This window comes from Epinephelus fuscoguttatus, linkage group LG19 (genome assembly GCF_011397635.1).
Source record: "Epinephelus fuscoguttatus linkage group LG19, E.fuscoguttatus.final_Chr_v1".
NCBI classification, from domain to species: Eukaryota; Metazoa; Chordata; class Actinopteri; order Perciformes; family Serranidae; genus Epinephelus; species Epinephelus fuscoguttatus.
In genome coordinates, this window is record NC_064770.1 from 17012012 (window position 1) to 17038723 (window position 26712).

General features: G+C 42.8%; 2 protein-coding genes across 12 annotated transcripts in view; one reads left to right on the plus strand and one right to left on the minus strand.

Moving 5' to 3' along the window:
* The first annotated feature begins 291 nt into the window (after positions 1–291).
* On the plus strand, positions 292–7628 carry gosr2 (golgi SNAP receptor complex member 2). Its single transcript, XM_049562137.1, has 6 exons — positions 292–460; positions 705–769; positions 3457–3565; positions 4080–4212; positions 4708–4848; positions 5925–7628. Exons 1-6 carry the CDS (start codon positions 432–434, stop codon positions 6084–6086), a joined length of 639 nt encoding a protein of 212 aa, XP_049418094.1. The 5' UTR covers positions 292–431; the 3' UTR covers positions 6087–7628.
* Positions 7629–7914: 286 nt separating this feature from the next.
* The window catches only part of gpatch8 (G patch domain containing 8), a 32520-nt gene continuing 13722 nt past the window's right edge, over positions 7915–26712 (minus strand). For 5 of the 11 annotated variants that reach the window (XM_049562125.1, XM_049562126.1, XM_049562128.1 and 2 more), the window contains 5 exons: positions 17337–17404; positions 14807–14893; positions 14468–14611; positions 14218–14348; positions 7915–12977 (listed from right to left, as the gene is read on the minus strand). In XM_049562125.1, coding sequence (XP_049418082.1) covers positions 9128–12977; positions 14218–14348; positions 14468–14611; positions 14807–14893; positions 17337–17404 — 4280 coding nt within the window. In that variant the 3' untranslated portion in view covers positions 7915–9127. Of the gene's footprint in view, positions 12978–14217; positions 14349–14467; positions 14612–14806; positions 14894–17336; positions 17405–20762; positions 26711–26712 lie in introns of those variants that run through there. The other 6 variants (XM_049562131.1, XM_049562133.1, XM_049562135.1 and 3 more) reach the window with 3 other exon arrangements.

Genomic DNA, 26712 nt, shown 5'->3' on the forward strand with positions numbered 1-26712 from the left:
CAAGCCAAAGATCGTTAATTGTGAAAATATAGCCATATCAGACGCTTGTAATCAAAAGAGCACAGTTAGCGATGGTATTAACGACGGATAATAACCTTATGACATTCTTTATCTCATAAAAACGTCCCAGACACAAGTGCTAATGAAGCAAAGGCTAAACTTCAGCTTTGTATTACATTTTCAGTGTCCAAAAGTCGAGGCAGACTGAGCACTCTCAATTTTTTACCCCTCCCTCTCGCGCTCTCTCTGGTGACGTGACAGAACTTCCGCTTTCCTATTTCCGTACACAAAGGCTCTGCTGATGACGTGTACACTCCACTACCGTTAGCTAGCTAGCTGGCTAGCTTAGCCACCTGTCAGAATAACGGCATTATTAATGAAATAACGTTACAACGCAAAGGGAAAAACAGCGCTTTAACAAATCACGGAAGATGGAGACGCTTTATCACCAGACAAACAAGTAAGTGTGTCTGTCTTCTGTGAAAACTGTCTCAGCTAACAGCTAACTAGCTGCTCACCAGTGATTTAACTTCAGTCGTAGTTAACTGAAGCAAACTAACATGATCATAGTCGAGTCGTTAGACATTAAAATCGTCACACAGTTGGTAATTTATGTTTATAAATGTTTGCCAGATTGTATCTTGGCATCATGTGTCGGCTCCCATCCACTGACGCCACTAACGATATGTTTTACAATGTATTAGGCAAATCCAGGAGGTGCAGTATTTGATGGGAAATCTGGAAAAGACGGACCGCCAGTCAGTACACTGTAAGTAGTACATGACTTAAACTACGTGACGGTCACATTCAGCACCCCCTCTACTTAGTATATAAGTCTTGTTATAGTACTAACCATCACTGTTGATTTTTCATTGATAATGTTTTTTTTATTAAAGACTGTCATAGCAATATAGATAGATACAGATACAGATGTTAGGTTAAAGGGATGGTTTGGATTTGTAGGTGTTGTATATCCATTGTAAGTGCATAACACACAGTAGATGGCAGTTGCCACACCACCAGCTTGGATAAGCAGGCTGGACTCTAACACAGAAGCTAGGCAGTCTATTGCTGTGGATGGGGTCAGCAATAATACATATTTTCCCTACCTGAAAAAGTCCTACCTAAAACAGTCCATAATATTTTAAGTGTAGGTCATATTGAGAGTATTTGCACCGCTTTACCTTTCTGTCAGACATATATTGCTCTCTTCAAAGCCAGAGTCCATTGAGAAGAATAGTAATTTAACATAGCTGGACACAGGAGCTGCTGGTCTACTGCTGCCTGGATCAAGTATTTTGCAATATTATTGTGTGACTTTGGAATTTGAAGTGGTTAGTTTGGATTCACCAAAGTAAGTTAATAACACAAACTAACTAAATGGCCTCCTGTGTTCAGCAAGCCAAAATTACTGTTTGTGTCAATGGACTTTGATGGCTTTGATGAGAGCATAGATGTGGAACCGAAGCTGCTAAAAGTTTTCCCGTTGGAACTGGCTGTCTGACAGAAGGTAAAGCACTAACCATACTCTCAATATAGCGTACACTTCATCTGCCATAGTGTTTTTTAAATGGAACTTAGGTGGCTAAAATACGTTTTATTGCTGACCCCATTCACAGCAGTGCGTTACTTAGCTTCCGTGGTGGAGTCCAGTCTGCTTCTCCAAACAGGTGACATGGTGACCATCTATAGTGGGTAATACACTGACTATGGTTAAGAACGTTGTGCAACCCCACTTTAAAACCCTGAACTGTCCCTTTAGAGTAATGACATGCATCACTATATGGCAACATATACAGTGAGTTTCCTATAAAACTATTAGATAAAATTATATACACTCAATCACACAATATTGCGTAGAGTTGTGTAGGAGGAAAGAGGTAAGAAACCAAGACAAACAAACAAAACAGCAACAAAGAAAGAGAAATAAAACAACACAGCAGCAACAAAAATTACAGTAATAATACAAAGTTCTTTGTTCACGCCATGAGACCAGACCATAACCACCACAACCCTTAGCCAGACAAAAGTGGTCATGATTGTCAAGGGGAAGTTAAAGGGAGAGGTGTGCGACAGTCAATTTAGAGAGAGGTATTTTTTTTTTGACCTTTTTAAATAGGGTATGATAAGATTCCAAATAAATTATATTCTTGGTTGATCCCCTAATGAATATTTGATCTTCTCAAACCTGAGGAGGAGCATCAAGTCAGTCAGTCAGTCAGTCAGACAGATGGTTTAGGTGGTCTAGTAGATTTCCACTCCAGTAGGATCTCCTGGCTATAAGGTAGGCTGAAGTGTCATAACCAGGCTCTTGGGCCATGGCAAATACGAGAGACACACTATTAAAGTAATTTGTTTAACAAAAGTAACTGATTTTACGATAATATGGAACATAAAGACTTAGATGTCAGTGGGATCAGTAATGTGCTAAGTCAATGTATGATCAGTATAGTGTGGGAATGTTGCAGAGTGCACAAAAGGGAATCAAGGATGAACTAAAGCTGAGACATCACCAAGGGGAGGGTGCCTGTCCTGGAGAAAGTGAGAATGAGTTACAGAGCTGACATTTTTAGACTGGGAGCACTGGGCCCAGGTGCCACAAGAAAGCCCAGATTACCAGCCAGTCCCACACTCAAACCAGTTCAACACACACTGACGCGGAAGAACAACAGCAGGGGTCGCAACTAAAAGCAATTGCATCTTTTCTGCTGAATGTCAGAGATGTGTCATCATTACCCGCTTCCCCAAAGATAGCTGTCTCAATCTATGGCACCACTTCTCGTTCATTTTCCTTTGAATTGTTTCTTAAATTTCTATTCAGCACAGACTCCTTGTTATGGCTGCCTTTCTGATATAATGACAGGAGGGAAGGTGGTGTCTCCGTGGTTGATTGTTTTCTGTCGTTGGTGCCTGCTCAATCAGTTCTGGGCCAGGCTGGTGCCAGGACAGGAAGAAGCAGGGGTGGGTGCAGTGACAGAAGCTGGGAAGGCTTTTTCTTTCTATATAATGGTGGGAGCCAGGCAGTAGCCCCCCCCCCCGCCTCAATTATGACATCAACTTGTGTTTTAACCAAGAGAAGGATGTAGCATGCAAAGCCTATGCCCTTGCGAATGAAAGAGGGTCATTCCACTGATAAATACCACTGTAATCACCCTGGAATAAACAGGTACCCAACAGTCTCAGGAAACTAAGAGCACAGTTCATTGTCATGAAACTTTTCTCACAGTTCTTCTCTCAGTTCCGATATAATAACATTGTTAAATCAGAAAAACAGTGCCATTTTTTTTCCTCAAGTGAATGCATTAAACAAACGTATTACATTTAAGGGTGCATTTTTACCTGATTATTAAAACTATCTAAAAGGGAAATATGTTGTCTTCCTTCCTGTAATTACACCAAATACATTGTCAATTGTTGTGTATTCTCCAATTTTTCTCTTTTTCCTCATTGATCAAGTGTTAGAGAATGAGCTGCAGGCGAGAATCGACCAGATCTTCAATCAATTAGAACGCCTCGAGATCCTGGCCAGCAAGGAGCCACCAAACCGCCGCCAGAACGCCAAATTGTGAGTTTGTATCGAGTCTATTGATGGTGACCCTAAAGCCCCAGAGAGCCACAGGGCAGTGTGTAGAAGATGAGACAAGCAGCCCTGTACTGCCCTTCGGCGATGTGGCTCTATGAAAACATTTCCTTAGAAGCCCCGTCATCACCAGCATTCCTGCTGCATTGGGCAAAGACTCATTTCTGAGCTGGGTAAACAGGCCTTAGGGGACACAGTACGCACCATCCCACATCACTCCTCTGATCTTAGTAGAGCTCTAGTGGGGTCTGAGTGAAGCTAAGAGGAGGGGGCGACTGTGAGGAACTCTTCATTCCAACTGCATGAGATTTGAAGGAAAAGAAATGTTGTCATCAGCCAGAACAAATCTGAACAGTTAGAATCACGTGTAAGATGTAGTGCAATGATGTATTATCATAAAATAGGTCAAAGAGGTGAGCAAAAGAATATTTTGAGTTACTTAAAGGAGACCTTTTGTCTATTTCATATTTTTTTTACTGTATTCTTTGCTTCCCCTCAGGCGAGTGGACCAGCTTAAGTATGATGTCCAACACCTTCGGACCGCCCTGCAGAATTTCCAGCACCGACGCTATGCTAGAGAGGCCCAGGACAGAGAGAGGGAGGAACTCATGAGCCGTACCTTCACAACCAATGTAAGTCTAATGTACCTTAATGTCCCATATTGTAAAAAGTTAAATTTCAATGTCTTTTTTTAATATAAAGCAGGTGTAGGTGTTGTATAAATACTGTGAAGTTATCAAAATGCTCAGTTCACAAAGAAATATGCACAGTCTGTACAGAGAACACAGAAAATGACAACAGAAATAAACATTTACAGTATTGAATGTTAAAGCATGTAAACATGTTCAGGTAGAAGCCCAAAATAAAAGTGTGAACCTGAAGAAGCATAATATGGGACCTTTAAAACAGGGTGGGAAGTAAAGTGATGCTACTAAGCTCAGGTCGAGCCAGGTGAAGTTGGCAATCATTTTATTGGTCATGAATCAGCATTCAGAGGTCCAAGACTTCTGATAAAAAGAGGGTTTGTAAAAATGTGATAGTCCTCTGCAAACATTGAGTCTGGTTGATATTTCCTCAGTGTAACATAAAAATGTCTCAATCTAAATAAGTTTGTTCTTGTTCAATAGGACGCAGATACCTCCATTCCCATAGATGAGACCGTACAGTTAAACTCCAACTTGCACAACGCACACAGAGGCATGGATGACCTCCTGGGCAGTGGCAGTAGCATCCTCAACGGCCTCAGAGATCAAAGATCCACTCTGAAGGTATGTGTGCATGTGATTTAATACAAAAATTAGAAAGAAAAATAATAATCTGTAACCACAGAGGACCTTTATTTTTCTTTTTTTTTTCTGAATAAAGGAACCCGCATAGAAAGACACAGAGTAAACTGAGACATTTGAACATCCAATTAAGACGTCCAGTTATGGTTCAAAGATGTGCCGACTTCCGGGATGCCACATGTCTGGCCATTAGCTCAAAGTCCTTCCTGAGCGTCCAAGTAATGTCATTATGTGACATCAGCACAAATAAATGAAAAGCCACTGTTGACTCATGTCGACCTATTCATCCACCAAGACTTCCTCCCTATGTGGACTTTGTCACCTTCCATACTATGTCACCTGACTTCCTGATGGAAAGCCCTGAGGGTAAACTTCTCCCTTGTGCAATCAGAGAGAGCTTAGATTAAGACTTGGGGCTCTTACATAAACCACAGGCTTAAAGGTCCAGTGTGTAGGATTTAGAGGGATACATTTGCCAAATGGAATATAATATAATAATATATAAGTATGTTACTTTAGTGTATAATCACCTTGTCATGTTTTCTTTACCTTAGAATGAGCTGTTTATTTCTACATAGAGAGCGGGTTCCCATCCAATCGGAACCCTTTTTGGTCAGGGATATGACATCGTCCATTTAATGTTTGCTGGGTATGTTTCCTGAATGGCTACAGGTTAAATTGTATGTTTCCTGACCCAGTTTCTGGCGTCCACATTGATCACAATAGTCTTATTGTTCATGTTCATATGCTCAGCCTGAGGGTGAGTCCTTGTTTCCAGGGAGGAGATGGTCTTCCTGGTTTCGCTTCAGGCCTCCTCTTATCGGGGTGTGTCTGTTGATCAGCACTCATAGCCCAGTTGTCTAGCCATGATCTGACGGAGTGGCGCGTCAGGGAGGGTGTTGGCACTCAACGTCTCTCAAAATCAAATTAGTGTAGATGATTACTATGTGTCATGTAATGCCCGTATTTTCCAAAACATTTAGTGTATTCATGGTTGTTACAGCGTAATCTAACACACCTCATCATTACTAACATGGTTGTGTTTGGGCTCTGCACAGGGGACCCATAAGAAGATGCTGGATGTGGCCAACATGTTGGGGCTGTCGAACACAGTGATGAGACTAATAGAAAGGCGAGCGACCCAAGATAAGTTCATCATGATTGGAGGCATGCTGGTGACCTGCGTCTTCATCTTCCTGGTAATCAGATACCTGGGCTGATTGTCATCCATCCGCAGCGGCCGTTTTTTCATCAGTCGTGGACATTTCTGCAGCACATCATCCATCATGATATGAAAAGTGGCAGAACTGAATTTTTAACATGTGATTTCAGTAATTTTTTTAAAACAAAGTGTGCCATTATAGTTTGTTTTCCACCATTTAAATTGTTTTGGGCACCTGCAAAATGGTAAGGTTGAAGAAGACCTTAATTACATTCAGTATTTTATTCCACTTGGAGCTTCAACAGAACATTGGACTTGATGATAATAGGTCTGCTCCATTATCTAGTCTTTTTGATCAAAACCACTCTGAAACTGTAAATCACTGTTGCGACTACCCAAATGGCTTTTCAGAAATTTGTCAGAGCATTACACTCAGCTTGCGTTTGCCTCCAGTGAAAAGCTATTTCTTTTGTTCCTGTCAGTAATGTTGTCAGTGTCATTCTGCCTTCTCAGTTCATAGACAAATAGAAATACTCATGTAGAAATGCTTACAGTGCTCCATGTTTCATTATACTGCAACTCAGGGTGCTCCCTGAAAAAATTCTTTTGTTTTATGATGAACAGAACAGTGGCAACAAGAATCTGTTCAGAAAGACAATGAAAGCAGCAGTTAATTTGACAGTGTTCATATTATTTATCTTGTATTAAAAGGGACAGTTCACCTAAAAATTAAAAATACATATTTTTACTATTAACCTGTAGTGCTTTTTATCAATCTTGTTTTTTTTTTTTAGTTGCCAAATGTGATGTCTGCCTTCTCTCCAATACAATGTTGTGATCAGTTTCATGTAGGGACTGTTTTCTTTCTACTAAATTACATTGACCAAGCTTATCACCGCGCAGAATGACACGTGCATCTAGTCATGCACAAGAGGTTCGTGCTCATGATGGCATGATGAAAACATAATTGGCGTCTTCCTTGGCTGAACTGTAATATTAGCCAGCTCAGTGGTGCTACGTGAGCTGGCAATAGCCGATAGCTATTAACTAATCCATTGATGCACACTTCCGTCTGTGTGGTGATGCGGTCGGTGGATCTATTTTGGTAGAGAAAATAGTTCCTGCATGAAACTGCTCACAGCAAGGTTTTGAGTAAGGTAGTAGGGTCATGACTTCTAGAAAGAGACGTTGCTGTTGAGATTTTCAAATGTATTTCTGGTGCTTTGAGCACAAGCCGAGTGCCATTTAGTTTAATTATATTGGAAAGAGGGCCAAAATCTTCAACACTAGGCAACTCACACCAAAACAATGTAAATTCACAAGGTTGACCCTTGCGTACATGGCGGATTGTATAGGCTGAGGCCTTAGCAATGGTGCTGATTTGATTCCGACCTCTCTCTCTCTCCCAACTTTCCTGTCTATCTTCACTGTCATATCAATAAAGATCGATAATCAATTTAGATCGATAAATAGGACTACAGGTCAAAAGGAAAACGTGTTTTTGATTTGGGGTTGAACTGTCCCTTTAAGCTTGGGTCTAGTCTCACTATGTTAGTGATTTAATTCCCTTCATAGAATAAAATGTTTCATCCCCTTGGTATATCTTCATCAAATGACTGCTGGAAACAGAAACAAAGTTCAAACTCTGGGGTATTTTACTCCGCTGCTTAATTGCCTCTGTTGATATACTGTTTTCTCATGTATATTCGAGGCAACCAAGGCACCATCTAGTGTTTCATTTTTGACACTTACCCCTGCAGGGATTGCTTGGCTTCTTCCAGATGAAGCGTTGCAGGTGTTTTCATCCCTCTGACTGCCGGGTGGTTAAAAGTTTAAATGTTTACATGTCAGTTTTGTTCCCTCTACATATTATAGAAAAACACACATGAACTCAAGATTTTATTTGCTGAAACAGTAAGTTTTTAAAAAATACAGAGTTGCTACTGTTTGACAAACCACTATCCTTTACCATCCCAGCCCATCTTAACTGGGCTAATTAAACAAACGTGATAAAATACATACATGTGACCAGCTTCCATCCATCTCATGGTTCTGTTTTTTTTTCCAATACCAAACCTCTAAAATGTTAATAGGTTAATCTACAGCAGTTTTATTTACAAAATTACACAAAAGCAAAACACAACCCTTCTTTTGAAGAGCATTTTGGAAAATAATTTAAAAACAGAAAAATACAATTATTGCAGTATACTACAATCTTATTGTTACATGATGCAAACGCACCATCTCCATGTACAGATTTTCAGTGCAATTTTTTTTCAGGTGCACCCTCACCACAGGGAACATGAACTTTGCCTCAGAGCATCAGGGATGTTACAACCCTTACAACACATCTCCCCCTCGCTTAGAGAGGGGGATCTTATGTCATACTGATTTGGACACCATAGCTGTAATTTCATATGGTCATCATTGGTGGGATTCTTCACATTACACACTGATATATATGTACAAGTTACTGCATTACAAATTATTTGATAATCCAATAGAGAGCAAGTAGTCATATGAGAACATAAACAATATCAGTAAATATGAAGTAGTCTGTCTCTGAAGGTTACATTACAGAGTCGAAGCCATTTGCTCACCTCATACTCATCTTAACATGATCAGCTCATAGCTCCAGCCAATACGTCTCTCTTTGGCTGCCAAAATGAGCAGAAAACTGTGAGAATAATATTTCTACATGGTAAACGAAAAAAAAAAAAACTCCAGTGGTTTCTCTGACTTCTCCTTCAAAAATAAATGGGTGGTGTTAATATACGTCAAGATGGAATATAAACCAGTGTCTTGAAGTCTTTTTAAATTTACACCCTGTTCAGGGCAAAACATGAACAAAAAAAATCTCATGTGAACCAGAAGAAAATGTTAGTGTCAAATTTGAACCAAACACAAGCAGCACCACTTTGTGGCTACAACTTCTGCACTGTGTTGACCGGTAAAATGGTTTATTGACAGCTTCCTGTCTTACTGCCTGCATGTTGCTGCCAAGACTTCATCTTAAAACCCTAAACCAAGCCAAGTCAGGTTAAGTCTTTCTTCTAGTGGTTGGGTGCTGTGACTTTACTCCTTCACTTGTATTGTTACTCAAGAGCCATGGTTAGGTGGGTGCTGGAGGTCCTGTCCTGAGAAAATTGGGTGTAACAGTGGATGAAGTTGGAGAGCTGCTGCTGCAGCAGCTTGTGAGGGCCGAGGTGTGAAAAGTGTGGGGTAGAGGGCTGTATGTGGTACATGGTGGAGAGCTAAAGGGGTGTGGTGAAGTGCAGAAGCTGGTATAATATGTATAGGCTGACCAGAGAGGAAGGCTGTTGGGTGGGCAGGAATCAGCCCAGCATGTCCAAGTGAGTGTCCCAGAGAATGACCGAGGGAGTGGCCCAAAGGAGACAGGGAGATGGGGGTAAGGTGGTGCTGGGGAATGTGGTGTACCTGGGCCAACTGGGCATGTGCAGGGTGTGGGTGGTGGGCATGTGCTGGATGGATGCCCATGGCTGCAGCAGTGGCAGCGTGGTGCTGCAGGATGGCGTGTTGCACTGTGGTGATCGATGTGCCGGAGGCTACAGACACAGTGGGCTGCTGGATGTGGATCTGCTGCAGGGCTGGGGGAGGGGGAGCTGGGGCCAAGTTGGCAGCTGCTGCAGCGGCTGCTGCAGCTGCAGCAGCAGACGGAAATGTCTTTACCTGCTTGGCCAAAAGCTGCTGCTGGATGTGCTGCTGTGCAGCCTGTTGCAGCTTGCTGTATTTCTCCATCTCCTCTGGCGTAAACGTAATGGGTTGACTCTCTAAAGGAGCCAGTCCATCCTCCTCTGCCTCCATGCCATCCTCCTCCAGGTTGGGTGGTGGGTAAGCAGGGTAGGCATGCATTGGAGGCTGCTGCTGCTGCTGCTGCATTTCTGGCATGAGGGACTCCATCATGGAGATCTGAGAAGGGTCCTGTCCTGATTCCCCTTGGTACTGGGGCATCATCATGGAAGGCTCCTGTTCAAACAACGGCCGGGGTTCTTGGTGCACCTGGGCTTCTGTAGTAGGGTGCTGTGTCTCCTCTTGCACCACTGTGATCTGCGGGGCCTCCTCAACCTTCTGAACCGGAGGAGCTGGAGGTGGTGGTGGAGGGGGGAACTCCCTTATAGGCTCAACCAGAATAACCTCTGCCTCAGCCTCGGAGCACTTCCCTGCTCCTGACTTCTCACCCTCATCAGGTCTGGTTAGGGGGATCAGTGGTTTCTTCCCTGCCTGCAGCTTACCAAAAAGCGGCAACATGGCTTTGTTTCCCAGGGTTGGAGGAAGTTTGGGACCAAAGTATCCCTGTGGTGGGTCCTTAATCTTAATCCCAGATTTTGTTCCTGTGGCAGAATCATCAGAGCTTTTTTTAGACTGAACCTTCTCCAGCAGCTGGCGCGCAGTGAGGGTGTTTTTCTGTTCCCCGGCATCTCGGGACCCCCCTGGCCTCAGTGACTGTGAGCTGGATGAATGGGTGTTGCGATTAAGGCCTCGTGATGAAGATGAACGTGGAGACTGGGAGCGGTAGATGCAAGAGCGGTTGAAGTCTCTCCGGTGTGCGTCAGTGTCCCCTCGAGCCCTGGGGCCTCGTCTGCGAGGAGAGCCTTTGGTGGAACTGGAGGAGCGGCTGGCTGAGCTGTGGCTTCTGCTGTAGCTGCGCCTCCAGGATCTCGCACTGGTGCTGCGGCTCCAGCTACTGGAGCTTCTTGAGCTGCTCCGATGGTGCCGCCGGTGCCTCTTCCTGCGGCTGTAGCTGCGTGAACGTGACCGGGAGTCTTCTGAGGATGAAGAGGAGTACTGATGTCTCCTGGATCGTCTACGCCCTCGGCTGCCCCTCCTCTCATACTCAGAGTCTGACGAACGTTTAGAGTGTCTCCGCCTGCGACCCTCTGTGCTGTAGTCGCTGTAGCTGTCTGAGTAGCTGCGGCTACGGTGGCTGTAGGCACTGCTGCCGGCTGAGGAGCGCTCGGAGCTGCTGGAGTATGAATGACTACGGGAGGTTTGGCCACGATGGCGCCTACGACTGCTGCCTCGTCTTTCCCCACGTCTTGAAGAACGACTGCAAGACCGCCCTGATTCCTCACTATGGTGGCGGCGTTGTTCCCGAGGACTTGACCTGTGATGACGAGAGCGCTGTGTATTAGAGCCACCCTCTTCTTCACTCTCGCTGCTGGGAGGTCGACCAGGACCTGGGCTCTTTTGGGCTGAGGTGGAGCAGGAGGCACTTTGAGGTGCACTGGAATCAGTCTTTTGTCGCTTGGTGCCACTGTGCTCCTCTGAGGAGTTGACCTTGTCAGTGCCTTTCCCGGCTCCTCCCTCCTCTGCTCCAGACTTGCAAGGCACTTCCTTCGTGGCACGTTTCCTCTTTCCCAGTTCTACTCCTGTGTTTCCCGTAGCTCCTCCCCCTCCAGTTGTCAGCTGAACAGAGGAGGCAATGGCTTTATCTTCTGACTTTGGTTTAGCTTTTTCTTTTTCATCACCCGGTGCCTCATCTTGATCTGGAGCTTTGTTTTTGCTCTTCTTCCGTTTGTGTTTTTTCTTTTTCTTGGGCTTCTCTTGCATAACCTCAGTCTCGCCCTCTGCATTTTCTTTTGCTCCCTTGTCTTTTCCCTTGCGTTTTGAATGCTTTGCAGATTTCTTATGCTTCTTCTTTTTCTTTTTCTTCTTGGCACCACTGCTGCCAGCTGCAGGCTTTTGCTCGTCACCTTCTGGTTGGCCAGGCTCTCCCTTCACCAGTGACTTGTCTTTGTCAGTGCTAGTCCCAGGTTTAGTAGCTATGTCTACTTCAGCTGTCGAGGCAGCCGTCTCTTGCCCTTTGTCCTCAGACTCTTCACAAGGCTTAGGGGACTTTGCTGCTTTCCCACCACGTGCTCCTTTGTTGCGGGACAGCTTGAAGTCAAAGTAGAGGGGATTACAACTGTAAGACAGGGAGGGCTGAGCTTTTGTGAATTCGAGGAGCTCAGAGGGCCACTGTAGGGTCGTGCTCTCATCTTTGCTCAGAACTGGGAAGAAGGGACCTGTGGGGATTTTAGGACCCGAGCTGGAGTCCAGAGTTTCCTGTGTGCACTCTGCTTTTTGTGTAGGGGAAGTGGGGACCACAGGAGCTGCATCTGCTGTGCATGAAGAGGCATCCTCCGTCTTCACTTTAGGCGATGGAGGAGCTGGCTCCGGGTCAGGAGATAAAGTGTCATCAACTCGTTCTTTTTCAGTCTTGCACTCTGTAACATTGGGCTCCTTCTGTTCAGAACTATCTTCAACCTTCTTCTCTTCCTGCCCTTCTTCCTCGTCTTCCTCGTCTTTGCTCGTACATTGATCACTGGCCTTCATAAACAGCAAAAACTGGAAGTGAGGCTTTACCCGGCAGTGAGCTGGAGGTATATAGTGATAGTACTGAGGCTCTTGTCCAGCATATCCTTCCTCTTTTTTCATCATCATTTTCAGTTTGTTGAGAGTGGAGGCTAGAGAGGCTCCATCATCAGGCTGCTGCACCTCTTCCGTCCCCACCACACTAGCACTGTCTCCTCCTTCACCTCCTCCTGATCCTGCTTTAGGGCTGTCTGTACCGCAGCCAGATGTCTCCTCCTGCCCTCCAGCCTTTTCTCCCTCCTGGCCATCTTCTTCCTCCATAGCTTCCTCTCCATGATCAGCAAACACTGCCGCTGCTGTCTCCAGCTTTACTGGGGCTTTCTTGGCAAAAGAGAAGGACACACTGACTTTGGAGCCGCCACTGGGGGTTGGCGAGGAGGAGCTGTTCTTCCCCAGAGAGAAGCTGATGGTTGGGCCTGGCTTCGGGGAGGATTCCCCGGTTTTATCTGCCAGTGATCCTTCCAGGACACAGTCTGTCAAAGCAGTGTTCTCAGGCGTCATGTCGCCATCTTCTGACTTCTCTCCATCCACAGCCACTGTGGTAGTTTTGAACATGGGCCCGCTTCCTGGAGTACTGAAACACAAAAGTGTAATTACAATAAGATGTGGGATAAATATTTACAGGTGAAAAAAATACCAAATACTTGTGTTTATTTACCATCACAAAATTTACATTCAGACTGCAGGCAAATTAGATTCATTCCTCAAATCAGATTTCTAAGACAGAGTGTCCACACTATTATTTGCAAATGATCAGATCGGATTTGTGTGTCCAGACATCACCAATCAATCCGCACAGGTTGCTGCGGTAATGACGTAGGCATCAGTAACTGCATGGTTACACTGGTGATGCAGCTTTCCATCGCAGAAAAAAGAAAAATGGAGGTCCATCATTTCACCCTCCAAACAATCGTGCTGCCAAGTTGCAGTGCTGAACTCCTCTGTTGCACCAAACTATTTCATAGTGCTCTGATAGGATTCTACTGAGCACTTCTTTAACTGTGGATTTCACAATGTCAGTGTGTTTCGCATTAAATATGACACAAAAGACACTTCTGAAATCTGATTTCAGCAGCTAAATCATCTGGACTGAGATGCATCTGCAGAAATCCATTTGGAATCACATTTCAAACATCACCCAAATGTGGTTTGGATCTGCAAAAATCATATTTCCTGTGTTTTTCTTTCTTCCTGTCCAGACTTTCTAAAATCATTCTGGACACAAACTGGATACGATTTGGACCGGCAATCTTAAAAAGGTCAAAGAGCCCAAGAGGGTCCTTGTAGTTTTCCCTATCTGGAATCAGTTTTATCAGCTAAAAAATAGGAATACAAGGAATTATTATAGTAACGTATTTGACATGTCTGGCTTCACTTTGAGAAAAATGTCCTCCATACAAGAAATAATTTTAAATTCTATATATTAATCTACTGTGACAGTGAATTGTTAAATTAAATAAAATATACATTTCTAGTTTTATTTGGAGGGTTTTTTTTTTTTTTTAAAAGATATTTTTTGGGCATTTTTAGCCTTTATTTGACAGGACAGACAAGCGTGAAGGGGGGAGAGAGAGAGGGAGTGACATGCAGCAAAGGGCCACAGGCTGGAGTCGAACCCAGGCCGCTGCGGCAACAGCCCTGTACATGGGGCGCCTGCTCTACCACTAAGCCACCGACGCCCCTTATTTGTAGCTTTTGTTTGACCCAGGTTACACATTTATTCTTCAACACACAACAGACATGCAATTGTAAAACCACTGCAGATATGTTTTGAAGTCCAGCCAGCAGAGGGCACTCCATGAACAAATTCTTACCGGTCCTGCTGTTTCCTCTGCTCAGCCAGCTCATGCAATCGGCGCAGCATCTTTTCTTGCTTCTTTCCATCTTTTCTGGAGCGAGATGACACGTTACGAGCAAACTCTCGCTGCTTCAGCTCTTTCAGCCTCTGCAATAAACAAAAGCAAGACAGGGAGAAACAAAGTACATCAAGATCTCTTCTATCAGAGAAAAGACATCTCTCTCATGTTGTAACACATACAGATCACCATTAATAAGCAGCAATACCTGCTTGTGAGCGTGGTCATACGAGTTAATGTGGTTGTCAAATTCCTGGTGTTTGGTGTACTGCTTGTCACATAGCTCACAGTAGAAATTGGCTCTCAGGTCTTCCAGAGCCTTGGCAATGGCTTTCTCCTTTTCCATCTGGTCCTGTAGTTGATGGGAAATACAGGAAGGAATGTGTGAATGAATCTGACTGTCCTCAAAGAGCTGAAGACAAGACTTAATTAAATAACCAGAGTACTAGAGTTCTATATTTTCTTCCTCATTAGATGTGCTGTAGCAGCCCTAACAGAACAAAACCAACATTAGTTTTCAGAATAAATCAAGGGTGCAGGGCTTCACCTTGTATTTTTGCCGCAGTTCTTCTGTGTCCTCTTTCTCCACTTCGAGCACTCTTCTCTTCTCTGTGGCGTCCTCTGCATAGTCCAGCTACAAGGACAGACAGCAGTTACATCACTTGCAGAAAACAAAACACTCCTGAATCAAAAGGAACACGTCAAAATTAATCTTATATATGTTTAATGCAATGTGTGGACATGCTGTTATGCTGCTGGCACATCTGGACTACAGGGGTTATGATCAGTCAGCTTGTGTTGCTCATGATTTCTGATACATGTTATTTATGGTAACAGAAGCCTGAACTTAAACTAATATCACATTTATTAGTCCTTTTTTGCCGGTGGCCGAATCAAAACAAGTCCTTCATATAGGTAACTGAATTAATGCAAAACTAGGGGGTGCCATCATGAAACCCAAAAATACATATATAAAATATCAATTTCTCTCTTCTGTTATTATCAAAGGAGAACACATGACAAGAAAGTTACAGAGCAGATATGCATACTGTAGGAGACAAAAAAATTCTATTGGACTTTAATAGTAACGACAAGATGGACTGTGGGAACACGTCAACAAAGAAGCATAGGTCCTCTTAAGGTTCATAGATGATATTTAGCCGAAACTGTGAAGGTCAAATGTATTTTAAATTCCAAGTTACATTCCGCAGGAAGCAGAGTAGAAGCACCTGCAGCATTACTGAGGCAGTTAGTGTTGCTGTATCATAGCGTATATTCTTTTTTAAGGCCTGTCCATGTCAAAGGTGTTTGATGGATGCACACAATCCCTGTCATGTTGGAGCAGTAACCACAAAGACACAGGATCATGTCATATGTCACTGTGTGCTGTAGCACTGACACTTCAGTGCTAAAGGCACCTAACCCAAACCATGAATCTTTCTCCAATGACCAATTTGTATTTGGTACCTATTCATTCATTCATTCATTCATTCATTCAGGTGAGTGCTCTCTTGGCATCCACCACTCTCACATTTGTCTGTCAGGCTGCCAGTCGGCGAATCGTGATTGATAACTTCAGAGAATGTTTCTTGCTGCTCAACAGTCCAGTGCTGCCGAGCTCTACACGACTCCAGCTGAAACTTGGCGCTGTGCATGGTGCTCAGGGATGTACAGTACAGTGCAACGTATGCATAGCACATACTCTGCAAGAATCAATCAGTGCAGTGAAAAAAATTACCATAGTAGCACCTGTGCTATACAGATTTATGTAGCGTGTTTGTTTGAGGTGAAGGTTTGTTTGCTTGTTTGTGGGTGAGGTGAATCCATAGCCAAGTGCTACTCTACTTGGTAGTTGTAGTCTATCGTGTGATGGTGAGACAGCACCTGAATGTGGGTGACAGATGTGTTAATAAAAATGTAGCGCTGTGACTATATAAACATTTCATACACAAGATGTACAACACAGACAAAGTCTCTCTCTCTACATATATATAACATATTTAAAACAGTTTCTGCATTTTTCAGTGCTATATGCATTTAAAGGTTATGAAAAAATAATTTGAATAGTCTCAAACTGCAATGGACCTATATAATACGCTTATACTTGTGCTACAATTTTGTAGCCTGTGCTACAAAACTTTCAACCTCTGTAACACCAGTGCTATGTGCAAAAAAAAATTAATGTACAGCCCTGCTCTGTGGCTCATGTTTGGGTCTTTTACCATGGAATTGGATTCAAAGCAGCCTATGATCCTTCCAGAGACTGTTAAGAAGTCAGCACTGAGTCACCACACGTTCTTTATTTTATTATACCTCTCAGCAATGGTTGCAGTGAAATAAGGTTAAAGCTCAAAAGCGATGTTGTCCAATATCAAAACAAGCTCAGAGTAGACTGGACCATATTTGTTGTTTTTCTATCTGGAGACAGTTTCGTGCGAGATCACTGCAGCCACAATGACAAATCAGGCTGCAATGCAATCCCTATGGGTAACTGTGCACCATCAATTTAAGTCCATTAAAAGTACTTGTTTTTGCCACTGGCAAGCTCAGACTGTTATTATAGGTGTCTGGCAACATCATGGAAAAACCTAAAAGAGTAATGAAATGTTTTACCTTAGCTTTAATTGATGTTGTATTCAGTCATGACACTGAACATCTTTTTGATAACACTAAGTGACACTTACTGCACTCCAACCCCACATACTCTTACCGGCACTGTTCTATCCACTTCGCACTAACGTTACCACCATTGTTATTCCTACAGCATGTCACTCTCATGAGATTTCAGAGTGAGACTTCTCCTTGAGAGAGACTTGGTCAAAATACCAAACATATCATTTCTCTGGAGGGTCTTTTCTATAATGTTGTCAGACACTTTACATGACAGTCTGAGCCTGCGGCAGTCTCTCTCAATTCTCACTTGGACACAGAAACATGGGAAAACAGGGTCCAGGTTGAAATATACCAGTTTCCCTTTCAGCTGCTGGACACTGACAGTTTGTTGGGTCATTTAAAACCTGCCTGGTGCCTCTACTATGTCCTTATTAATGATTGAAATAAAATAAACAGCATCTTACCTCCATCTCCATCCGTCCCATTCCCATGACATCATATTTGAGGATGATGGGCACAGGGTCAGTGCGTCCTGAGGGAAAAGAGACAGAGAGAGAACAAGGTGAGTTTCTGAGACTGGGACGGAGGGCCAGCTCGGAGACAGCCTGCTTTTAGAGCATAGGGTGCTGGGGTTAGAAAATTTTGCCTTGAAGTGCAAAGAGACCAGAAAGCTACAGTGAACCAAACACCAGCCATTCTCACAGCTTACTGCAGCCACCAAGTATAGATCAATTTATCTCACTTCACTTACATTTGATCTGACTGCTGATTATCGTTTTTGAATGAGTCAATTATTGAAATTATTGTACTGAATGAAGTCAAGGGCAACAGGGTTGTTCAGCAATATGTTTTACTGGAGACAAAGTTAACTGGAAACAGGACTGCCAACTTTAAGCCAGTCTGTTTTCATATCTCTTCAATGTAGTCATGCAACCCACCACCCCTCCTCCACCCGTTCATTGCTGCAGTCCTGTTAAACCAGAATGCCAAGTTTATCAAGGACACTACAGCTTGAGGGACTGTGTGTGTGGTGCGTCAGTGTGTGTGTGTGTGTGTGTGTGTGTGAAGGGAGTTGCAACAGGCCTGCGCAGCTGCTGCCACTGCGACATCCTCCATGAGGGGGAACAAAGCCTCCCAATATTATCTAAGGCCTATTGCATCATCTCTTTCTGAACTGTCTGCAGGCTGGCTGACCCTTGCAAGCCCCTTCCACTGTCCCGAGGTCAAAATCTGTTCCCTTGTCCCAGGCCCCCTTCCTCATCATGACAAGAGCTGAGAGACTATTTTTCCTGTCTACTTAAGCTACGTTACGTAAGCTGTGAAAAGAACTAGATCGGAAGGAAATTAACTGTAGAAAAATAAACAAACCAAAGACAACCAAAAAAACAGAATGAAACATTAAAGATATAAAATATATAAAAAAATCAAAACTACTTTGGAGATTGACACAGAATTGCTTAATCCACTCATAATCAGCCAAACAAAGCAGAGAGAAAGACAGAGTAAAATTAAAAAAGGACACAAGCACTGAACTACAGCAGAGTGACGTCACAGGCCAGGTATCGCCATGGTGACAGTGCAAGGGATGGGGATACTTACCTGGCAAAACATGGGTATGGGCAGGGGGGAGAAGGAAGGGGGAGGACAGACAGACAGATAGACAGGGGAGTCTCAAAACAAAAGGCATAAAAGAATTTGGACTAGTTCTGCTGCTCCTGTTGCCAGCCAGATACAATAATCGATTTTACTGATAGTGATCATCAATTCAGTTTGGTTTCAGTTTTTTTTTTCCTCCCACACATTCAAGTTAGTTATTTTGTAATGAATCAATATTTATGTATACCATTGGGCATATGGAATAACTACAAGCACTGGGTTTGCAAATGTACAGTTTTAATGCTGTGATACCTGCGCTAGTAGGGCCAGTGGTTTAATACCATGCATTTTCTAATGCCCTGCTTAAATAATACTTTGAGCCACAAGAGCCCAGATACAACATGTAAAAAGCACCAAATACTGACGCATTTAGAGGTTTTTAGCTTTCCTTAAGCAGAGCACACACTGCACAAACTGAGCCTGTTTCTCATTTATTTGAGCCGTACGACTCATTATGGAGTTGGACCAAATTTGAACCTCATCGGGCATCGTCTGCTGTGCAGCGTAGAATGGGGAGCGAGGATCAATCATAGCCCATTCAACTGCTCCTCAGTGTTACTACAGTGTTTTAATTTTCGGTATATTTTTTTTATTTCATTTTACATTTTTGTTTACAAGTCTACAAACTTTTTTGTTTTTATGTTAGTTTTGTAGGTACACAATGTCCTTTCAGTTAGTTTTGTTTCTATTTTAATTTCATTTCAAAATGATTTTTAACACCTGGTTTTCATTTTTAGTTTAGTATTAGTTGACTAAAATAACCCTGTTGCTATGGACCAGCCGTCAGACACTTGGATAATTTCTGACATGTCAGAAAATTTGGTCGGCCGTCATCAGGCTCTCGCACAATTGAAGCAAGGCCACAAGTCGATACCCTAAGGTCAGTGACTTTCTTACCTCACTGAGTCTGCACAAAGTCGCAAAAAAGGGCATCAAAAATTCCCATGGGAACACAACACATCATGCCGACGGAAAACATGAAGGTTAGGTTGGTCCAGCTGTGGCAACAGCACACATGCCTCCTGTCACAACTGATATAAATGAGAGAAATGTTTGCAATAACATATTACTGTGAGCCGTACTGGTGTTACATTAAAAAACTTCACAAGCAAAGAAACTTCTACCTGTCTCACAGTTTTTAAACTAATCTTTATTAGCAACTGTCAATAGCCGGAACGGTCAGTAGGGGCCATCTGGTTGTTTTATTTGGTATTCTACCTGAACAGTGTGAGTGCTCAAGCCATGGCTTGACAATCAAATCGTACAGCTTGAGCATATAAATTGTGAGCTTTGGCTTTACATCGCAGACGATTTATTAGTACAGTAGGAGTGGAAGTTAAACAATAACATTTTTAAAACAAGCTCAAATCATATAGTGTGGGCCCAGCTTAAAGTATGAATCTGTTTTTTTAAATGGAGGGACCTCCTGGCGCATTCTTACCTTCCTAGGCAGAAGGAAGGTAAGACCATTATTTGATGTTGCTATTTGTGTCATTACTGCACTTTCCTCACATAATTTAGTCATCACAGCCCAATGACATATTAATTCTGAAATCATAGATGCATGGGCACTGTAACATGTAATGGCCTGCCTGGACTCTCAGTCCCACTGCAGTGTCAGCTGGGTGTGCTTTTAGCTGGAAACCTAACTCTGATTGCATAATCATGGAGACCTTATTCCACTGAGGAAGTGAGAGGAGAGGACTGATTGTGTGATATCTAGATCACAAGACTATCTGCTGATGTGTGTTCACGCTCTTTGCCCAACAGCAGTAGAGAAGTGAAACCAAAAAAAGGGGGGGGGGGATTGGTCTGTTTGTCAGCCACTGCAGTGGTCTGTCTGGATGGAGTCACAAGCCAGACCCAGAATTAAAGATTAATGAACAATTACAGTCATCCCAAGCTATCACCAATCTTTAAACACAGTGACAATACTTCCACATTACCCATTCCAGTGGAAAAGAAAGGGACCAGACAAAAACATGTGCATCTAAATCACAGGGTGTGAATCACAAGGTTTAAAAAAAAAACTGAAAACAAACAAAATGACAATGTTCTAAGAGTAATACATATGCATGATAATATACAAGCAGCAGAATGAGGACTAATACAGAGAGAATTGAAAGCCTATGTAGCATTGGTGCTCTGATGAGAGGAAAACGAAAAAAAATGGGAGAAATTAAAACAAAATAAAAAATAAAAACAATTCAATTGGGGGATAAAATAACATTTACCACTAAGTTTACCATCAGCACAACATGGGCAGGATCAAATCGCTGTAAAAAAGAAACACCAATTGGTTAAGCAGGAAGATTGAGGCACATAGAGAAGGGAGGGTGGGGTTGGGAGTGTGGTTGTGGGGTTTAGGGGGGTTTATTACCAGAGGGGCTTCAGTGTGTCACCCCCCTCCCCACCCCCCTCATCCCTTCACTCAGGGCTAGGTGCTTACAGGGATTTCCTCTCACCACTCTCTCCCAACCACTCGTCCCAGTCCCCAGGCCCCTAGCCTGGCGCCATCTTGCTCTCTCAACCAGAATATGCCCCTAAGGTACCAAACTACCACCCCTTACAAAATACACCCCAGTAAAAAACTTCACTTTTTACCTTCACCAAGCAGAAAAATAGAAATCCCTTCAGATAAGTGCTTTTGGAGGAGCTGTACTGGGTGAGGGAATGATTAAAAACCAGCTGGGTTTGATGGCATATTAACTCCCGACAGGTAAAGGAAAAAAGGAAGCATATCTTCTAGCAAAAGTCATGAATCACAACATCTATTTTTGGAAATCACTGAGCCATTTTTTAACATGTGGTCAAATATCTAGGCAGAGATGATAGATGCCTCTAGGGACGACCACCATTTTCCCCCTTTAAGCTTTTTGCCTCGCAGACGCTTGTCAGCCCAGTTAGCAAATCTCCCTGAGATTCTTTCATTTCCTCGCCAGCCTACAGCCAGCAAAAGCTTGTATTGGGATGTGCTTGACCCCGGAACAACACATGACACACAAAAAATGTACCTGAGGAAAGAGCCAGCTAGGCTTTGAGCAGTGCTTAGAGTTGGGTCTGCAATGCTATGTAGTAGCAGTCTTACCACTTAAAAATGAACTGTGCATCTGTCTGAAGTGTTACTTTCCACTCTATCATGTAAAAGGAGTACTTCCGTGTTTTACCTCCAACACTGCTTAAAGCCCCAGGTGAGTGTGACGGTTTGAGGCAGGCAAGAGTGCACCTCTGGGACAAACATGCTGTGCAGGAGGGGCAAAGAAACAGGGGGAGGACGGGAGCGTGTAACCATGGGGACAGAGACATTCGGGGTGTAGAAGTGTGGTGAGATTTTCCCTGTAAGTTGACTCTATGGCCCGGTCAGTAACAGACACACACACACACACACACACACACACACACACACACACACACACATCTCAGTCCCACATAATGACCACACACATACACACAAGTTTCACAGGTTTGGAGGTAGAAACAGGCAAACAAGCAGAGGGGGGAAAACTTGTCTACTCTGCAAGCCATTCAAAGTCTGAGCCGTGGTTACAGCCAATCAGATACCCGACAGCAGCAACGGAAACTCAAAGAGGTAAAAAAAAAATTAAATAATAATAATAAATCTAACATACGTGGAGATGATGATTCTAAAAGATGTGATGGAATCATGGCTTCCTAAATCTACCTTGATTTAAAATGGATTTTTTTTCTTTGTTCAAATCGAAGCACTTTTACTCTTTGTGCAGATTGAAATAAAGGTTTAGTGATTATGAAGCAAAGAGGAGGAAGCTGACAGAGGCCATTAGCCTACGGTACACTGTAAAAGGGGTGTTACATTGAGGTCAACTGCCGAGTGGGAGAAAGAAAACACACCCACACACACACATACTGACATACAGAGGGGGTCCAACAAACCTTACCTAAAAAGGGGCAAAAAGGACAAAAGAAGAATAAGAACAAAGTCAATACAGTGAAAAACTTAAAAAAGGGGACACAATGCTTTCACTTCAAAATTCAAAAACCTTCTCTTCTTGCAAGGAGGACAGGAAAGGAGAGGAAGATTATAATGATTATCCAGCAAACTTCGATGTGATGCAAGGGTGCAGTTGTGTTTGTGAGCCTAAGTGCATTAGCAAATTTGAACAGAGATAGTGGGCTCTGACAGTGGGCCATCAATTCCTACACAACAACTGGACACACTTTGCCGCAGTCTCATCTGCCCACAAAGCAGGATGCTTACATAACCACACATCAGTGGTGCCAGCGGCAAGAACAAGAGCACAGTCAGCCCCTGCAACTTGTTCTCTCCTCCACACAAAGAGCATATCCTTCTCACATCAAATAGATTGCTATTTAGCTGTTCCAAGGCCAGATGGAAAGAAACAACGACGTACACCAAACACTAGGCTCAGAAATTACTGCTGTGTTGATGCTCTCCATATACTTGTCAGCCTGCCCAGAATGAAGCAGCTTCCTGATCTACTCTGGTCCCCGGCCACCGTCAGGCCGAGAATACCTTTGAGAGGACACAGGGAACCAAGGCCATATATGTACATAAACATGAGGTGCTAGGACAGCCACGACACAGCTCAGCCCAGTCATCAGGTCTGTGCGTCTCTGGAGGCTACCCAATAAACAATAAACATTTAATGTCTAAATGTCAGACCATGATATATCAAGGCTCTTCAATCAGACAACACTGAGTACAGATATAAATAGTGAGTGATTTACAGCAAGACATTGCCTATAGGACTAAATAAATAGATCTGATGACACCGTTTATATGTGAATATAGTGTTGTCAGGATACTGAAATTGCTAACTTTCAAACGATACCTAGAAAAATACTTGATGCCATTTTTGATACCATGATACCAACTAACATAGAGGGCATACAAATATGTATCTTTACTAAAAGATAAATATAACAAAGGCATAGCAATGACAACTTTTCTTCTCTTGGTTAATAGCCAAGAACAGCAGAATGACTGTAGTAAACATTAACAAAAAGAGAGAGTGAGAAAGCACAGCTGGTATCAATGTACTGATAGTGTGGAAAATGAGTATTGAAAAAGTTTCAAATATTCAGAACCAATATGTATCTTTAAATCATTATTTTTAACAACAATGTGAAGTTGTTCAATATTTCCAGCTGATCAACTGTCAACAAATGCCGAAAATGCCTGCTATCTTGTTTTGCAGAAGCATTTCTGATGAACGATAGCGTAGTGCTAACCTCACTGACAAACACACCGCATTTGACAACTTCATAATAACTTGTGTATCGCCAGTTAAACACTTTTAGTGTGAAGCTGCAGCATTAAGAAATGTTCGGTTTGCATTAGCCGTAAAGTAATACAGCGCTCTGAAGATATTGAGAGTGTCATCACAAATTTATTTTAAAATGTCTGAGTGTAATTGCTAACACCAGTACTGTTACAAGTTAATTAACCTCCGGGAAAATTTCCTCACAGTGGCAGCCCTACAGCAGAGAAGGGAATATATTTCTTCCTCCTCCTTCTTTTTTGGTCAACAAACAAACTTAACCACCATAGCCATCATCTGATAAAGTGAGGACATGTCTCAGCAGGGTAAACCTCTGTTTTGTCAACATCTGAATGAGCACTAGTGTATGTTTTAATATAGTGAAGTCAGGAGCTCTTACAGACACAGTTTTCTGTGACTACTGCACAGACAGCTGAAAATCTCATTACCTGAACCACAAACACGAGGAAGGCATGGACTTATCAATAATCTAACTATGCTGCCTACGAATCACATTAAGAAACACAAGTCTGAACTTGTATTTGGATTTATGTTGTGAATTTCAGCGACTCACTCACTTAACTAGCTCTGCATAGGCCCCTATATGTTCATGTGTAAGACCGTTACTTGTCTTTAGTTATGGCATGCCCTAAAGACGTTATGTTTCTCATTAACATTCTGATACTGCGCACGTTACTGCTGGGTTTACAGGGAGAGCAATGCACTTCAGCAAGAGTTGCAATTGAGCAACATTAAGTGGATGGAAATGGCTGCATGAGAGTTATAGAAATGAAGGGAGGTTAAAATGGTTTGGACTGAGGGGACAGAAAAGAACACAGTGGAGGAGGTAGACAAAACTAAATGCCAGAAATGATGTGGAAAAACAAGCTCCATTCTTAGCAAACTGCGCGGACTCATTGGCCTGCCAGTGATGACATCACTCATGGACAATGCTATACATCATCCTTTTTGGAGAAAGTGCAGGGAAGGGTGAGGCTATGAAGAGGGAATTAATATCGTAAGAACGATAGAGAGAATAAAGACATTGATGGGGAGAGGAAAGAGGGTGAAGAGACAGGAAGAGGCTCAGTGGAAACATGCCAGGTCTCTGCACCACTGCCTCTGAGCCAGTGGCCTATGAGCACAGTAGGGTTGAGCTAATGAGGTGCTGACGTTAGCCAAGACCTACCCACACACTCAGCTCTGTTCAGCCTGCTTCCTCTTACAGCAAGTCAATATCAGCTGGGCCGTCCAATTACAGATGTCTCCGAAAAGTAAACCTCTTTACTGCAGCTTTCTAGTTGAAAGCTTTATGCATCTGACAGAGTTCATTTAATGTGCAGAGCTTACAGAGTATTTTTGTGGAACCACTTTCACTACACTCGAATGAGAAAATCCTCGATCTTAAAATAAAAGAGAAAGCCTCAAGTGCACACATAATTTTAATAGATTAGAGTATATGTTATACAGATTATAGAGACCTGGACAGATATCGCAAGTACAGCAAAACCTTAAAAGGGACCTATTATGCCTTTACTTTTCTTCTGTCACAAGTTTAATGTTGCTGGTGGTTGTCTTCTGCTTCAGGCACGCTACTGCAAGTGTCTACTTAACATACACGACTATATGTAGCCACATGCTAACATCAGGAACACCTGTAATCTTGATATTCTATGTTGTTAATTTCTCCCTGATAACAGATCATATTCCTGCTGCAACAAATCCAGCTGTGTAGATTTTGGTTTAGAAGTTTTTGATGGAGATCTTCAATAGTAGAAAATGCTACTACACACAATATTTCCTCTACTGCAAGTACAATGCTACATATAGCTACATGCCAACTTAAAACATGTGATGTTGGTTGCTAGTGTTGTAATTTGTTCTATATATTCCTGCTGGAACATGTCCTATGGCATTTAGAAGCTTTAATTGGTGAATGTGCCACTATACTCAGTTACAGTCACTCACACAGCTGAAATGACAGTGCAGAGATGCCAAGATGCAGAGGACCTGGGTACACTGACCAATCAGAGAGATGGGGGCTTAATGACACAGGTGCTAAAACGGAGCATTTTAGACTGAATTGGGTCCAATGTCAAAGCCACAGGGACTTGGTCTGTAATTGCAAATACAACTGGCCCAGAAAAGGCCCAAGAAAAGTCTTGTACTTTGCCTGTTGATGATTCAAGTACTTTGCATTCCTGCAAAGAGACAGTTGGATAAGGTTCGGGCAAACATGTTTTCTGGCTTGTGTTTCCAGAGTCAACCGAATGCTCTTCAATATCACTTCTGCATCACTGCCCCAATAGTGACGACCAGTGTCTCAGAAGAGAAACATCATTTAGCTCCTGTAACCAAGATATTAACCCAGCACAAAAAGCTGATCAGAGGGTGTTTGAATTTAACCAGGGTTTCAGTTATGTACTGGCACATCAGCCATCAGTAAGTCCATTATATGCTTCTTTCCAAAGCTGGTTGGCTATAACAACTGGATATGAAAAAAACTGCATCCAATTAAACTGTGAGGGGGGGAGGGGTTCTGCTTTAATTTAAATTGCTGTAAACTAAATGCATAACTGAAAGACAAATAAACACTTCCATCTCCCAACTCCCAGGGTCCCTGACCTCAGTCTTAATCCTTTACAAAGCCATGGGAACATTCTCCTCCCTCTTCAAGTTCGAGGGAACAGCAGCATGAGAGCGACAAGAACAACTGGAATGACGTTTGTTTAAATAGAGATCCATTTTACCCAGCAACAGACACAAAGGGTGAGATCAGAAAAAAGAATGTGAAGAGAAAAGAAAATTTGTTGATTAAAAAAAAAAAACAAAACTGGAAATGTGAGGGAAAGAAAAGGACAAGAGAGTGGTGGCTCTGAACCACCAGCATACTTTGAACATAGATGTACAAAAGAGTGAGTCC